Raw genomic sequence first — 14,617 nt, 5'->3', positions numbered from 1 at the left:
AATTACAAAGTTTGAAAATGACCAAGATCCACCCAGGGCTGATGTGCTACTGAACAACATATTAATGGAGTTTAAGATCCTTCCATGTCTACAGCTTTCAGGCTGCCTCAGAGCAGAACTTACACGTCTGCACACATTTTAATCCTCTTTTACCAGAAACGAAGACTACCATTAGAATTCCACCCTTTTTCTGAAAAGTTGTTTTTTTACAACTCTTCTGTGAGCTGGGGAGTTAATTATCTAACCAGGGGGACTGTCCAGGACAATGTTTGATTTAAAAGGCTCGAGGCTTTAGGTGCTCAATTAAGTAGCTATCGGTCTCAGACTGGACTATAATGGGCTCTTTTCTCTTTAACTCAAGCAACGGGGAGATATACCCCAGGTCAGGCTAATTAAAGCCAGGGGAGTCTTTAATTGTGATGACAGAATCGGTTTCAGTTTCCTTTCTTTGGGTCCTCAGTCCAAGAAGGTCGTTAATATTTCAGCATTTGGGCAATGCAATCAATCACAAACATCAAGAGGTTCCTTATATGGTGAAAAGGGAAAAGGAGGGAAGAAATCCCACCAAACCTCTACACTTTAAAGGTGCTTTGCTTTTATTCGAAGAACACCACGTAGCATTAGTCCTGTTGGCTACCTCAGCTCCAACTCTACTTACTGACATTAAGAGATGGAGAACAAGTCGTACTTTTAGTTTAGTATCAACGCTTAGCATCTTTAAGTAACTTCAGTGACCAAGAAGTGGGTTTATTTTCAACTGCATTATTACCGCAACAAAATACATGCAATATGAAGCGCTACCTGGCTGTGTGTTCTAAACTGCTTTCAGGCAACGAGAGGAGTGTTTCTAAGAGTGTGGCTGAAAAGCATACGTTTGTACCTGCAAATAAATATCAGCAACCTATCTGAGGAGAAAAATGCACATCCACAGCTACCGATCCAGAAGCAATTGGTTTTCCAGCAGGTTCCTATATTTAATCTAAATTCTGCACCAGCTATATTAAATGTAACAAAGAAATGCAACCCAGAAATTATGCCTGGAGCCAAGTCCATTAAAGGTACTTCGGAATAACTAGAGACCAAGCACCTTAAAAGCACCAGAAGCTATTGATACTTAAGAGGGGGCCTGTGCATAACAGCAACCGATGCATTAGACAGGGGAGGGGGGGAAAAATCAGCCAAATTACGCTTGGTTAATTCAGAGTAACAGATCTGCCCCCAAGTGAATTGGAGGCCTTGAATTAATTCTGTTATGACAAATCAAGATAAACGTTCCCCCTAAATTGCATGCGATTTAATTAATTTTTGAGATCCTGGGTTTTTTTTTTTTTTTTCCTAGCTAATAGTTCACATGCTCCTGTGCTGTCATTGTGCTTGAGTGGGCAGACTTCAAAGTGATATTAAATAACCAACTATTAGATTTACCTAGCGCGTCCTATTGGAAAAGTGCCATTTAATTACCTAGCCTGTTCAATTAAAGCAACAGCATTCTCTGAATATAGCAGCTTGCTGTTGATTATCAGGGAAATGAACTTGCTGCCTGGCGGCGTCTCCATTCCTAACACTACCCTCTCCCCAGACACACCCTCCACCACCAACCACCACTGCCCCTCACCCCAGGCCCCCACCTCCGGCTGCGCCGTGCTCACTGCGGCTGCGGGCGCCACGTGAACCGCCCGAGGAGCGCAGGGAAGAAAACGCAACTCGCTCGCCAGACTCCCGCCCTGCGCTCGTCCCCACGCGGGGCCCAAGGACGGACGGCCAGCGGGCGCCTTGGCTGCAGCCTCGGGCGGCTCGGGCCCCAGCCCGGCCCGGCCTGGGGAGCGAAGAGCTCACGAAGGGTCGTCTGGGCTTCCGGCACGTTTCCTCGCCCTCCCCGGGCCTGGAGCCCCACCCGTCGGTCTCCGAACTTCCTCCTCAGCTGCACTTTCCGCCCCAGTCTTCAGACCCGAGGTGGGGGTGGAGGAAGGAGGAAAGAGAAACGGAGCTGCCGAAGCTACTGGATGGCGCTTGGGATGAGCTGGGCGGTTGCGGGTTGGGGGGAGGGGATGGCAGTTTCCAGGTTCTCCGACTTTTTGTCAGGGGGGTTGGCCCCTTTAAGATACACCCGCCCCCTCCTCTCCATTCCCCCCACCCGAGCCCTTTCCCTCCCTCTCTTAGAGGCCAATTTTGTTAATTAAATGTTTTGTTTGCGACGCAGCTCTCATTCATTGCGGACACGTCATTCGGAGCAGATCTAAGCCAGAGACCAGATCTCATTAGATAAAGCCCATCAGAACTAAGAAAATGGAGGAGCCACTAATTAAAGCTTTTAATTGTGCGGATTCGCTGCAGCAAGGCAGCCGCTTTATCTGAAATCTTGGAGGGAGAGGAGGCAGAACCCTAGCTCTGCCCTATAGACGCTTGGCCACAGAGGGAGGGGGGGCTGGGGAAAAGCCCCCTACCCCCAGCCGGCCTCTCCCAGCTCCCCAGCAGCTTTTTAGTCAGATCTTGGTTGTTTATAAAAACAAAACAAAACACAACCTCAAACTCAAACAGTTTAAAAGCCCCTTAATAAATCGCTCTGTGGTCCCAGCCGGGCCAGGGGTCCCCTTCACCTGGCAGCCGGCAAGCGGATTACTCCACTCTTCAGTGGCCGCTCTTGGGGAACTGAAAGCTCCTCCAACAAGTGGACTTGGGGGAGACTGGGGAGGGACAGCTGGGAGGAAAAAGAAGGCCCACATCGCCTCACCTTTCCACTCTCTGGCATCTGGATGGGCAAACGGAGGAAATACTGAATACTTCAGAGATCTCTAAATTGGGCGGGGGGCCCTCAACTGGATGGTGAGCCCTGAGCCGAGTGTGAGCCAATAAATTTGCCACTGAGCTAGAACTCCTCTCTCCCGGACCTGATCTGTCTAAGGTTCTCAGTGTAGAACTAGTTCGAAAGCCGGGCCCCGGTTCCGAGATTGAGAGGCAAAAAAAAAAAAAAAAGGAGTGAAGATACGGTCCGACTAGTTAAGGCTCAGGCCTGGGCCCATGTCGACCATTAATCCATTGCTCCGTTAAGCGATGAGAATACATAAAAAGAACATTTATATTTGTCCCAAGAATAGAGAAGGGAACGCAGGCGATTCCCAGGAAGCCTCCAACCTAAACCTGTCCCTACGGAATGCGAGTAGCCCCAACTTCCTTTTAATTAGTGGTAATCAGAAGTGAAGGTTTTTTGAAGGCCCTTGGAGAAGAAATGAATCTGTACCATTCATGGAATCTGAGCAACACTGTCAGTTTTTTCACTGCAAACCACCCTCCTGTCTTACCACATTTTGCTCTATTTAATTAAAATACTGTCAAAGCTCATGGCATTGCTCAGAAGGAGGGCCAAAAGCAGTACACCCATGCCCCTGCTTATGTTTCCCCCATTTACTTCTAAAAGAACATTAGTGAAATTAATGTTGCCATCTTAATTTAAAAATAAGAGCCCTCTCTTCTCCTGTATTTCTTCTACTTGGCTGACTGACAATGCCAGAGGAGTGGACATAGGTTGCATTATCAGAATAACCAAATGTCATTTTACTCCATCATTTCACACTAATGATATCACTGGGGTAAACACACTCATACTCAGCTCTGAGCTGCACTGGGATCTTTTGCAGTTATCAGGCGCAGAGTAGAACCACAATGGAGCTAAACTTTGAACAAAATATGTAGTCCATTGGCTGACCGGCACTGCAGAAAGGACAAAATTTTTCTACTAATCACTATAAAGGAAAAGCCTTCAGGCAGAATCTTAAATAGAACACAGTTCTTCTTAAAAGTGTGCAGTTCTCTAGTATCAACGGTGTGCGTGTGGTTTTTTTTTTAATTACTGGATGTTGAAACAGAACACCTCCTAGAAGCATTCATGTGCATCAGTCTATCAAACCATTTACTCAAATTAAATGTGTAATCCTTCAAATGCCTCCTTTCAGATTAATGAGTTTAAGTAGCTTGAGTTCACCTGAAAAGATCCTATAGGCACCTGACCTCCTGAATTCTTTCCATTAATTGCACTAAAACTTGTTGGAAAAGGCTGCTTACACAGACATACGAATGTTCCTACACATTGCTTTAAAACGCAAGATTAGTATGATTCTATAGCCTCTTTTTCTAAACCTCTTTTGGAGAACAAGGGCAGTGATACAAACAACAAAAAAACCAAAAACCTGAACATTACTAAGTTGAAGAAACTACAAATTCTCCACTGCAAACCACACACTAACACTGAGCATTCCAAGCTTCCAGGTTAACAGTATGAGAAGAAACATTACCGCTGTTTTTTAATTTTTCTTTTTCTATAAGAATTACAAATCTTTAAACTGATGGGTAATCGGCATTTTTCACAGAGAGCACAATGAATGAGTCACAGCTTTTCACTCAAAAAAGTTTAAAGATGCTTATGTAAATATCATAATTAGCCATCACCATAGGCAAATCATTTCACACTACACTTTTATTTTTAAGTCTACTTTTCGTCTCCAAGTTTCTCTGTGAGTGCCTACCTTGCTTTAACAAAGCAGTTTAAACTCCCACTTGAAATGTTCATTTTTAACTAGGGGTCCTTTTTTAACTTGGGGCTGACCACTTAAAATTTTGGTCCAGACAGTGCACAATCTTCGCACACCTTCACACACCTAGTGGCCCAGTTCCACCAAATGCGCACAGTTTTTACGTAGTACAGCATTTACCACTAAAAACTGGAAACTAATACATGCTTCTTGAACCCCGTAAATTCCACCAATCAGAAAATTTGGGGAGCTAAGGCTGCAATTTATTATCATGGGTGCCCGCTCCTTTCCTTAAAACCTCCGGGAACCTATGGTCTATGTCATTGCTTCGCTTGACCTTCCAGGGTAAAGGCAGCAAAGTCTTACCTAATGTAGTCATTTCTGCAAAGGATCATGCCGCTCTTGGTGTAACAGGACGTGCCGATGTCGCCCAGCTGTGCCTGGCAGCAGGAGCACTTGAGGCAGCGGCTGTGCCAGTAGCTGTCCATGGCATAGAGCAGAAAGCGGTCTGCAATCTTGCCCCCGCAGCCTGCGCACCGCTTCCAGGAGAGGGAGCCGGCCGTCACCGGGGGCGGCTGCGAGCTGCTGCCCGGATTCACCATGGTCTGCAGAGGGCGGGAAGGGAACAGGGAAAGAAAAACAAAATAGGAGCAATGTAAAAGTTAGTAATATCCAGGAGACCGAGCGAGCCCATTCCTCCCAAGAGCTGCTGAAGGAAGAAGGACTAGGGCGGGAAGGATAGTGAGGGGGAGCGTGAAGGAGGGAGGCTCGCCGGCAGCAGCCGCCTGTTTACTTTTCTCAAGCTTTGTTCTGGGGCCACGAGCTCCTCTCAACTTTCCAGCGCTCGCCGCCGCTGACAATTTCAGCTTTGGTACTGTCAAAACTCCGAAAGCGAGGCTCCGGCTGCGCGCTCCACCCCTCACGGCGCCTCCTCCCAGCACCCGCCTCCGCCCACTGCCCCCTCCTCCTCTACCCCGCCGCCCGGCCCCAGCAAATGAGGGTCAAACCCACCCACGGCCGCGCCCAGCCCCTCCCCAGTTCTAGCTGAGCCCCGAGAGCCAGGCGAGGAGAGTGGGGAGGCGGCGGCCACTCCGGGCCCCGCCGGAGCCACGTTCCCTCCCGAGCTCTGCCCTGGGAAGTGCAGCTGCAGTTCACAAGTTGGAAATGAGTTCGGTTTTCTGAAAGGAAAGGAGGGAGGGACCGGCTGAGTGGCGAAGGAGAGCATAGTGGTGGGAGGAGAGGCGAGGGGCGGGCGGGGGAGTGCGGTGTGTAAAGTTGCGAAACTGGTTTTTCGTATTTTAAACAGCACCTTTCACATGCCATTGTGGTGACCGCCATCTCCCATTATTGTTCCAAATCTCATTTCATTTTGAAGATCAATGAGTGTTTTCTCTGGGTTTTCAGGACACAGGCAAGAATAATAGATCATTGAACTTTAGGATGCCTGTTAACTTCCTATACAAACACTCTTCACTTTGGTCTCCCTAATCTGCCCTTGATCAGCAATTTAAATGCTAAAGCTTTGTTCCTCCAAAAAGGGGAGGGGGGTACAGATAATATGCGAAAAGGCACTATTAAGGGACGCACAAAGTTAAATTCAAGCTAGACCTGCTGTCACCAAAAACTGCTTTTAAAAATTCCCCACTCTTTCTAATGAATGCCACAAGAGAAGCAACTGGGGTATAATATAAGAATCAATTTATAAAGCTTAGCCTAAACCGATTAATTTGTTGCCTCCAATCCTGAGTCCAATAAAGTCCTAGTGTTCCTCCAGTCATTTATTCTATAAAAAGATCAAGTTATTTACTGCCAATTAAGCAGCCTGTTTTGTCTTTGTCCTCTGTAAACCGAGAGTGTGGGCTCCCCCCGAGGCTCCCAGCTATCTGCTCAAGACATTCAGCTGATACTTCAGAAGGGAGAGGGCGAACTTTGCCTGTCCCCGACCCAACTTCGATGCTGCAAATAAAAAAAAAAAGAGGGGAAGGGAACTAAACAAGCACTCGGGTTCCTTAAATAGGCCGATTTTAAACACATTTCCTCCGAAAGAGTCCCGGAACGTGTGTCCAGTGACCGCACAATAAACCAGAATAAGAACTGCACCAATTAAGCTGTAACAAAACCCTGAGACTTTGGAAACTGGACCACTCTAAAACCCATTAGCATTGCATTTATCCGAATGCATCATACCTTTATGTAAATTGATTTATCTGATGCATTTACTCGAGGAATTGCTTTTTGTTACAATTTCAGCCCTAACCCAAATGAATCTGCATTTCCTGCCCTAGGTCTTTAAACTGTTTCCCCCAACGTTTTAATCGCTCCGAATTCCTTTTTAAAAGGGGAGGGGAAGGAGGAGATTCCAAGCTGTTCCCCGCCCCCATCTTTGGTGAGAGGTAAATATATATATTTTTTTTTGAAAAGGAAACATTACGCTGAGAAAAGCATCCAGTAACCCCATTAGCTAAAGCTCTTAAGGACAAGCAATACCTTAATGCTGATTAAATCTAAAAGAGATGAATCAAGAGGACTGACCAGAAACTGACTCCCCTGATAACTAAGGACGGGCCCTCATCAAGTTTCATTTAGAGTTGGAAAAAAAAAAAGAAAGCTTTTAAGTTAAATAGACTTATACTCTAGTAATTACATAGCCAAGCAATTTAGGTCCTGGGATAGTCAGTGAAATAGAAAGCAGAACTGGCAGCTAGAGGCAAAATCTGCCCCCCTTTAACAACGTCTCTGGTGTTTTTTAATGGAGACCAAGGGAGGGACAAACGTAGCGCTGGCAATTTGTAGTACAAAAATGGATGCTTAATTCATGTCTTGATTTTAATTAGGTGATTCACCGGATTTCTCCTGGATTGGAACAAAAGACATAAGCCAAGAGGAATGTTTTAAAAAGAATCAGCAATACCGAATCCTTCTCACTTGGATCCTTTCTGACACTGTTTCAAAAACCGTGTTTACTGGGGGGGGGGGTCATGACTATACCCCCCAACCCACTACTTCTCATATTTAAACCCTCATCTAAGCACCCCTGATCAGCCCCTTAGGAACTGGAAATACCTCCAACCCTCTCTAAGCACCCCAGCAGCCTCGTCTCCAAGAAGAACCCTTTTGTAAGCTGGAACCGCTACAAAGCTAGCGGCCCCGGGCTGCCCTCCCTGCTAGCTCGCAGGCCGGCCTCGGTAGTTTCAGACTCGCGCATTATCTAAGCCGACGTATTGTTTACTTGCAATTTGGGACGGTCAAGGGAAGGAAGCCAAAGAAAACAGCCCGAGTCCAGAGCAGCCCCCTTCCTCCCCCCACCAACCTCCCTACCCACGGCTCCCCAGCTGCCCCCTTACCTGCTTTTCCCCTATATTGCAATATTGCGAGAGGCGGCGGCGGCGAAATGTGAGCGAAGCCGCTCGGCTTCCAAGGTACGGGCGCCTTGGCTGGCGGAGCTGGAGGGAGGGAGGGAGTTCTCGCAGAAGCAGGAAAGGGGAGGAGGGGGCTAAGGGCTTTTTTTTTTTTTTCAAACGCGTAGCTCTGAGGCTGGGTTGGGGGCCCCGCGTTTTAAGTGGCAGCCGGCCAGGAGCAGAAGTGTCAGTCTCAGTCCTCGTCCTTCTCCGCCTCCGCGCGAGCAGCTGCAGGAGCCCTCGGCCCGCGCGGCGCGGCTTCAGGCGCGGCGCAGCGGTAGCAACTGCTGCAATCGCTGCTGCAAGTTTGGCAATGTGGCTTCACTTTGTATATTCCCCCGCCCGACGGCCCCCGCCCCCGCCCGCGCTCCTCCCGCTCCTCCTCCTCCTCCACCGCCTTCCTCCCTCCCGCGCGCTCGCTCGCGCGCTCGCTCGGGTCTGGCGGCGGCGGCGGCGACTCTCCCGAGCTTCCTGCACCTCCGAGGGAGCAGCCGCGAAACAACAGACCCAGCAGAGGGAGCGGAGGCCGTGAGGCTGGCACGCCCAAGAGTTGGAGAGCTGCGGCCGGCCAGGGCCCGGCGCGTTGCAGCCTGCGCCGCTGCCCGGGCTCTGCCGGGGCTGCTGTTGCCCGGCTCGGAAGCGGCGGCGGCGCTGGCCTTTAGCCGGCTCGCTCGCTCCCTCCGCGGCTCTTACACATGTGTTACTGACAGAGCAAAATCCCAACTACTCCCCAGCTCTGCTGCCGACGTCAGCGACCCTCAGCCACTGGGCGGCCGGATTGTTCAGGCGGAATAATAAAACCTGCCAATCGGGGGAAGGACAAAGAGATGACTGAAACGAGACGCTAGGGGGCGGGGGAAAGAGCGAGGCGGAGGAACCGGCTGTGGAGGGAGACAGCGAGGGCCGAAATCAGGCGGGGAGCAGTGACTGAGGTGCCCTGCTTCTGGGACCACGCCAGAGCCGCTCTTCGCGGACCCTGTGGGGAGCGGAGGCGCTGGGCACTTGCACCTGCCCTCGCAGCGCGCGGGGGAACCCTATACCCCACCGCTAGCCCTTCGGGAATTGCCCTTCCCTTGCTCTCGGGACGAGATACTTAGGAAACTTACTTGACATCTTTCTCAAGAATGGGTCCTTGCCTGTTTGGGAAGAAAAGTCTCCCTGAAATCTTACGGCAGTGGGTCTCTCTTTGTCTTTCTCACACACACACCCGCCCCGCCCCACACCACACCACACCACACACATGCAGAAGTGGTGGTTTTAGTTTTGGAGATTTATGAACCTTAGTGGAAGTTTTGTTAACAGGGTAGAAACTTAGTAAGGGGAGCAATAACTAACAAAATCCTGTTCACTTAATCCACTCTCCTCCCCATTAACCCGGGTATAAACTAAATGCCTAGTAGATATTTCAGAGATATTTGTCGGTTGCTGATGATAAACAGATCACACCCCTTATTTTCAAAGTTGAAGAAAACTTCAGAGAGAAAGCCATTGCCCCACCATCCACCCCGCCCTGAAGGATGAGAGGCCCAATTTCTTATAAGCTCCCCAAAGCAATGAAGGTAATTGCAAGATTCGCAATCTCACAGACTCTAGAGAGTAAGAAATGTTACTCCTAGTATAAATTAAATTTTAGGAATGCTTTTAGGGTGCTAGCCTGAGAGTCTCTTTCCAGGGCGGAAGCTCAGCCTGGATGCTTGAATACCTACCCATTCAACTTTATCTACGCTGCCAAATAGGTTTAATAAATCTCCAATCTGAGGCTAATACTAGCTCTGATTATTATTAGTAAGTTCCAGAGAGATTTTTCTGGTGGAAATTATTATGAAAGTGCAAAACCCTTCTGCTAAGTATCATTAAGTAAAACCAGCCTTGTGGGACAAGTTTTCATATTGTATTACACATAGTACTGCTAGATTAAGGAAAGGAACCTGCACGAGTATCTGGCTAGATAATGCAGATGTTAAACATCTATGGCTTAATGTCTCTTTGGAGGATTTCTGTCTTTCAAAGCATCAAAATTAAGGCCGCACAAGAAGGAACAATTGTTGCCTACAACATCAAACAGGACATTTTAAATACCAATTAGAATACTCATTTCTTTATTCTATATTCCTAGCACCTTAAAATTAGAGGATTTAATTTTATTGATTGGAATTTAAAATTGCATTTTATGATCAATTCACCTTGTGTATGTATGAAAAACATTTTTTAAAAAAATCATTAGAACAATGATAGCAATTAAAATGTCTTGTACAAAACACAGCTTCAGATGGGTGTGATTAAAAAATACCAACTTAAAAAGATGTAATGTTCTTTGAAGGTTAGTCAGGAAAGCTCAATTAAACCAAATGAGGAAAGGAACCCCATAAACAAATAATATGCAAATTTTAATTCCCTGGTTCAGTTTTCAATTTGTTAATAATTTATAATAATCAAAATGAGATGACACAAGATCTTGGTGGGTTACAATTAAGTTATGATTTGTAATATGCAAGTAAATTTCCTTCTCTGGACCTTAATTTTCTTATCTACAAAATGAAGGAATTGAACCAAGTGGTCTTTATTTATTTTTTCCTTTTTAAAATTGTTTTCTTAAATAGAATACATAGCTCTGTAATGAATAGTGGTGCTTTAGGTATTTCCTGAAGTACATACACTAAAGTGAAATTTTATATTTAATTTTAAAATGAAATGTTAGAAATTTAACTAGACACATGTTCAGGTATCAGTGAGTAATTATCCATAGGATCCAGGTAGTTTTTGTGGAAGGAAGGAAAGAATGTTGGATAAAACTTTAAATACAGATCTCTAAGTTAGAAGGGGCCTACATTTTGGGGTGGTGTTTTTTTTAGTATTTTGTCTCTGATTGTGTGTGAAGTGATGTCTTTACATATGTTGAGATAGTGGGAGTGGGTGGGAATGTATTACCAGAGAGTTTTATTTGCTGATGTTGTGGTAATAGAAATACAAAAGTGATAATGGTTAACTGTAGTCTCTCTTCTGAGGGGTAGGAAGTAAATACATTGACTGTAATCAAAATTCAGGTGTACTTTAACCACAGCGCCACCTCTGGGTAGTCTTTATTTCTGCAATCTTTGCGTTTAGCAGTCCTGGTGCCACAGTGGTTAAAGCGCTCGGCTGGTAACCGAAAGGTCGGCTGCTCCACAGGCGAAAGATGCGGCAGTCTGCTTCTGTAAAGATTACGGTGATTAAAACACTACAGCGCAGTTCTACTCCCTGCTATAGGGTCGCTATGAAATCACAATAGACTCCACCGCAATAGGTTTTTTTTTTTTCTCCCTAATCTGGGTAGCAAGATTTCTGATCTGAAAGTGCCTGCTTTGCTTTAGTGAGGTAGAAATGTCAGTCTTTCCTTTCCACTGATGCTACTAAAGACACAAAAACTGCTATAAACCCAAAAAGTTCATTATGAGTAAGAAAGTTTTGTGTTCAGGTAATCTTCAAAGGAATATAAAACAGTGCTCAAAGTAATAATCTTGGTAAAAAGAAAAATTTCCTGAATCAAAATAATAATGCTGTTATACCCAGCATCTCAAGAAACCTCTGCTGATGTCATACATCCATCATTCATCCTATTCCCTATGAGAAATGAGAGTGCACTGGTTTGGGAAAGAAAGAAATTCCAATAGTTTCTTTCTTGAACCCTAATAAATTTAGGAATCATATTGATCCTAGAAAAAGCACTCATCCTCCTACTTGCCCCCAAAATATTTGTCCAAACTTTCCCTTCTTCTCATTTAAATCCTTCAGTCATAATCACTTTTCCATTTTCCACCTCTCCTTCTCTAAGAACCTTCTATGGACAGCCAGAGGTTCCACACAGTCCCATGTTGCCTTCAATTCCAGGAGGAGGACCAAATTATTTGATGCTGATATAGCAACTTCTAAGACAAAGTGCCCCCAGCTCTTTCTCAAGAAGTAATATTTTGTCCTTTAAAAATCAATGCAAAACTTTTTGAAGGAAGTCTTTTCAGGAAATTAAAAAAAAATCTGTACACCTTTATTGCTGCCACCACAGAGATCTTTTGAACTAAAAAGTTCAGCCAAGGTGAATCCAAAAAGCTTGAGTCTAGGGCAACAGTTCTAAAATGTAAAAGGCATGGAGACAAGAAGAGGGAACAGTAGTTACCAAAAGATGCTAATGAGAAAACCCAAGGAGGAGGCCTGGCTGTTAGGTCTGTGTCAGCTCTTTGTGTTGTAGTTTTTGCTGTTGCTGTTGGCTGGTGGATGGTGGTGGGAGTAAGTGAGTAGAATTGGGGACACCACGATGGCACTTAAAAGTAGGCATTTGTATCGAACTCAGCATCTCTAAAAGAATGTATTTCAAAGAACCATCTCCTAGCTTTAAATATTGATAATAATATTTTAAATTTATTGACTGCCTTTTGTTGTTATTTCTCAAAATCCCTTATAAATATCTCACTAAATGTTTCATGTGATAGAGGGGTAGATAGTTGCCCTATTCTTCTGGTTTTTTTTCTTTTAAAAATCCAAATGACTATATTTGGTGAATGCCCCACCAAATGTATGTTAATCAATATTTAGGAAGTTCTATCCTAACCCCTCTTTTATAGGGTAATATGAAAGCATAATGAAGAAGTTGATTTTACTGCAATAAACTAAGCGAAAGATCACTGAGGAAAACAAAAGAGCATTGATACAATTGTGATTGGAAATAAAATTTAAGATGTAGATTTTTCTTTTAATGATTCTATTTGGTTAGGACATTTGAAATACCTTGAGATGATGGGAAAGGTGAAAAAGATGTTCTTGGGAAAGAAGAAAACATCTGTGACACGCATTTTGTCTGACATACAAAGGCCACCTTTATTATAGTGGCAGGAAAATGACTCATTTTCTTCATACGTGTTTATCAGAGCAGAAACAGGACATTAAAAATCCCCCAAATCTGCCTCAGAACTATAAGCAAATCTTGATATATGAGTATATTTCATAGTGATGATACATGGGAAAAATTATTTGGCTGCCTCATGCTATCTACTTCTAGGGCTGAATTCTGTCAGCAGTATTCAAACACAAGTGATATTCTGCATATATCGTTGCAGCTAAATTATCAGACTATATGCATGAATATATTATATGTTCATTAGAGTCTTCTAAGTGGTCTAGTGGGTCAACAGGCAATGCTTATTAAAGTCAAGTTAAATCTTTGCATATATAAATTTAATTTTGTAGTAGTTACAAAAGATGGAGATGACTGGGCCGTTTGTATATATGCGAGGTGGTTATTACTAAAAATATATATTAAAATTATAAATCCAATAAAAAAATAGCAATTCCATTTAACATTAATTACTGTTTCTCTCTGAGACAATGGAAATGAGCATTTATTGATAGAGAAACTAAGGCATTAAATTATAATTCATTCCCCCTTACATTCTTACTAACTGTTCTTGGTAAAAGAAAACCTAATAATTCAGAAATTTCAAGTGTCCAAACCACAACTTCTTTAGTTAGTGGCATTCTAAATTATAGTATTGATATAATTAAGCTTTTTCCCTGTGTAGATTTGTGATAAAATGTAGTATCTTAAAATATAATATTGATCTCTATTTGCTTATCAAAAAAGTTTATGAAAACATGGTAACATTTATTCATCTGATTTAATTAATGATCCTATTGGATTAGGGGAGTATACTCCATAGCTATGTCTTTAGACTTGAAAAACACATATTTCCACTCTAGGCAGTGCCATAAATTTTTTGGAATAAAAAGAACAACCAGATATGGATTTTTTTTTAAATAATAAAATTGGATAATTCAATTGACTAAAATGTGTTCCCTCCACACAGAGGTACACATTATAACATCATCATTTATATTTCTCAACATAAATCAAATTTTGTAATAAAATTGTTTTTGATGAATCACCACTTCTTTTCTAGCTTCAAAACATTCTGACAGAGAAGCAAATTTGTCGATTTCTCTTTATGATAAGAAATCACTGAAAATATATTTAAGACCTTTCGTCTAAGATAATAATTTTTTTTTGAAGTTTCCCTTAAAAGAGGGAAATATTCAAGTGAAGGCATTTTCAGATTTGGGGGAACAACGGAAGAATAAAATAGACTTTCTTTTCAGCATGTTTTCAGAGCCATCTGTTGTGCTCTCTGACAGTATGGCCAGGAGAAGTCAGCACAGAACAACACTCTGGAAACAATTTGCTTCAAAGAAAGAATGAAAACTTAAACAACACTACCTTTATACATGTTTGTTCTAATTAGAGGGTTAAAACATCCCAGCATTGTACCCAGATGCCTCTCTCTGTCCTGTTTTTATTGCTTCTCTCCACTGAGATAACACTGAACACTGCATTGAAATTCCTACTTACTGCTTGTGTCCAGTAGTAAATCCTAGCACATTATTAGAATATCTGCCTGTTACCAGCTCAGTCAGGGAATGAATTATTGACTATAACTCATTGCTGGGAAGACTACGTGTGACACTCAAGTGAAGTTTTGATCATTTCTAGAAGTCATGATAATTTATGGAAGGGGGGTTTGATTGATCTCCCACCACCTATTTTGCACCTATCAGTAAACAGGACACATATTGATAGCCTACCTGAACTACATTAACAATATGGGCGAATTCACAACTTAAGCATTTCTTTTTTTTCCATGATGATTTCTATTAAAACAGTAGCTCAGT

At 43.8% G+C, this 14,617-nt stretch overlaps 1 protein-coding gene across 4 annotated transcripts in view; it reads right to left on the bottom strand.

Annotated features, from left to right (window-relative positions):
* The window catches only part of LMO4 (LIM domain only 4), a 19,258-nt gene extending 10,535 nt beyond the window's left edge, over positions 1–8,723 (bottom strand). The window contains exons 1-2 of one of the 4 annotated variants that reach the window (XM_004378711.2): positions 7,871–8,723; positions 4,893–5,131 (exon numbers count right to left, since the gene is read on the bottom strand). In XM_004378711.2, coding sequence (XP_004378768.1) covers positions 4,893–5,128 — 236 coding nt within the window. In that variant the 5' untranslated portion in view covers positions 5,129–5,131; positions 7,871–8,723. Of the gene's footprint in view, positions 1–4,892; positions 5,132–5,319; positions 7,526–7,870 lie in introns of those variants that run through there. The other 3 variants (XM_023733355.1, XM_023733357.1, XM_004378712.2) reach the window with 3 other exon arrangements.
* Positions 8,724–14,617: the final 5,894 nt, after the last annotated feature.

The sequence above is a fragment of the Trichechus manatus genome, unplaced genomic scaffold, assembly GCF_000243295.1.
Source record: "Trichechus manatus latirostris isolate Lorelei unplaced genomic scaffold, TriManLat1.0 scaffold00058, whole genome shotgun sequence".
NCBI lineage: Eukaryota > Metazoa > Chordata > Mammalia > Sirenia > Trichechidae > Trichechus > Trichechus manatus.
The sequence above is the reverse complement of the archived record's forward strand: the minus strand, read 5'-3'. Positions and strand labels throughout refer to the sequence as shown.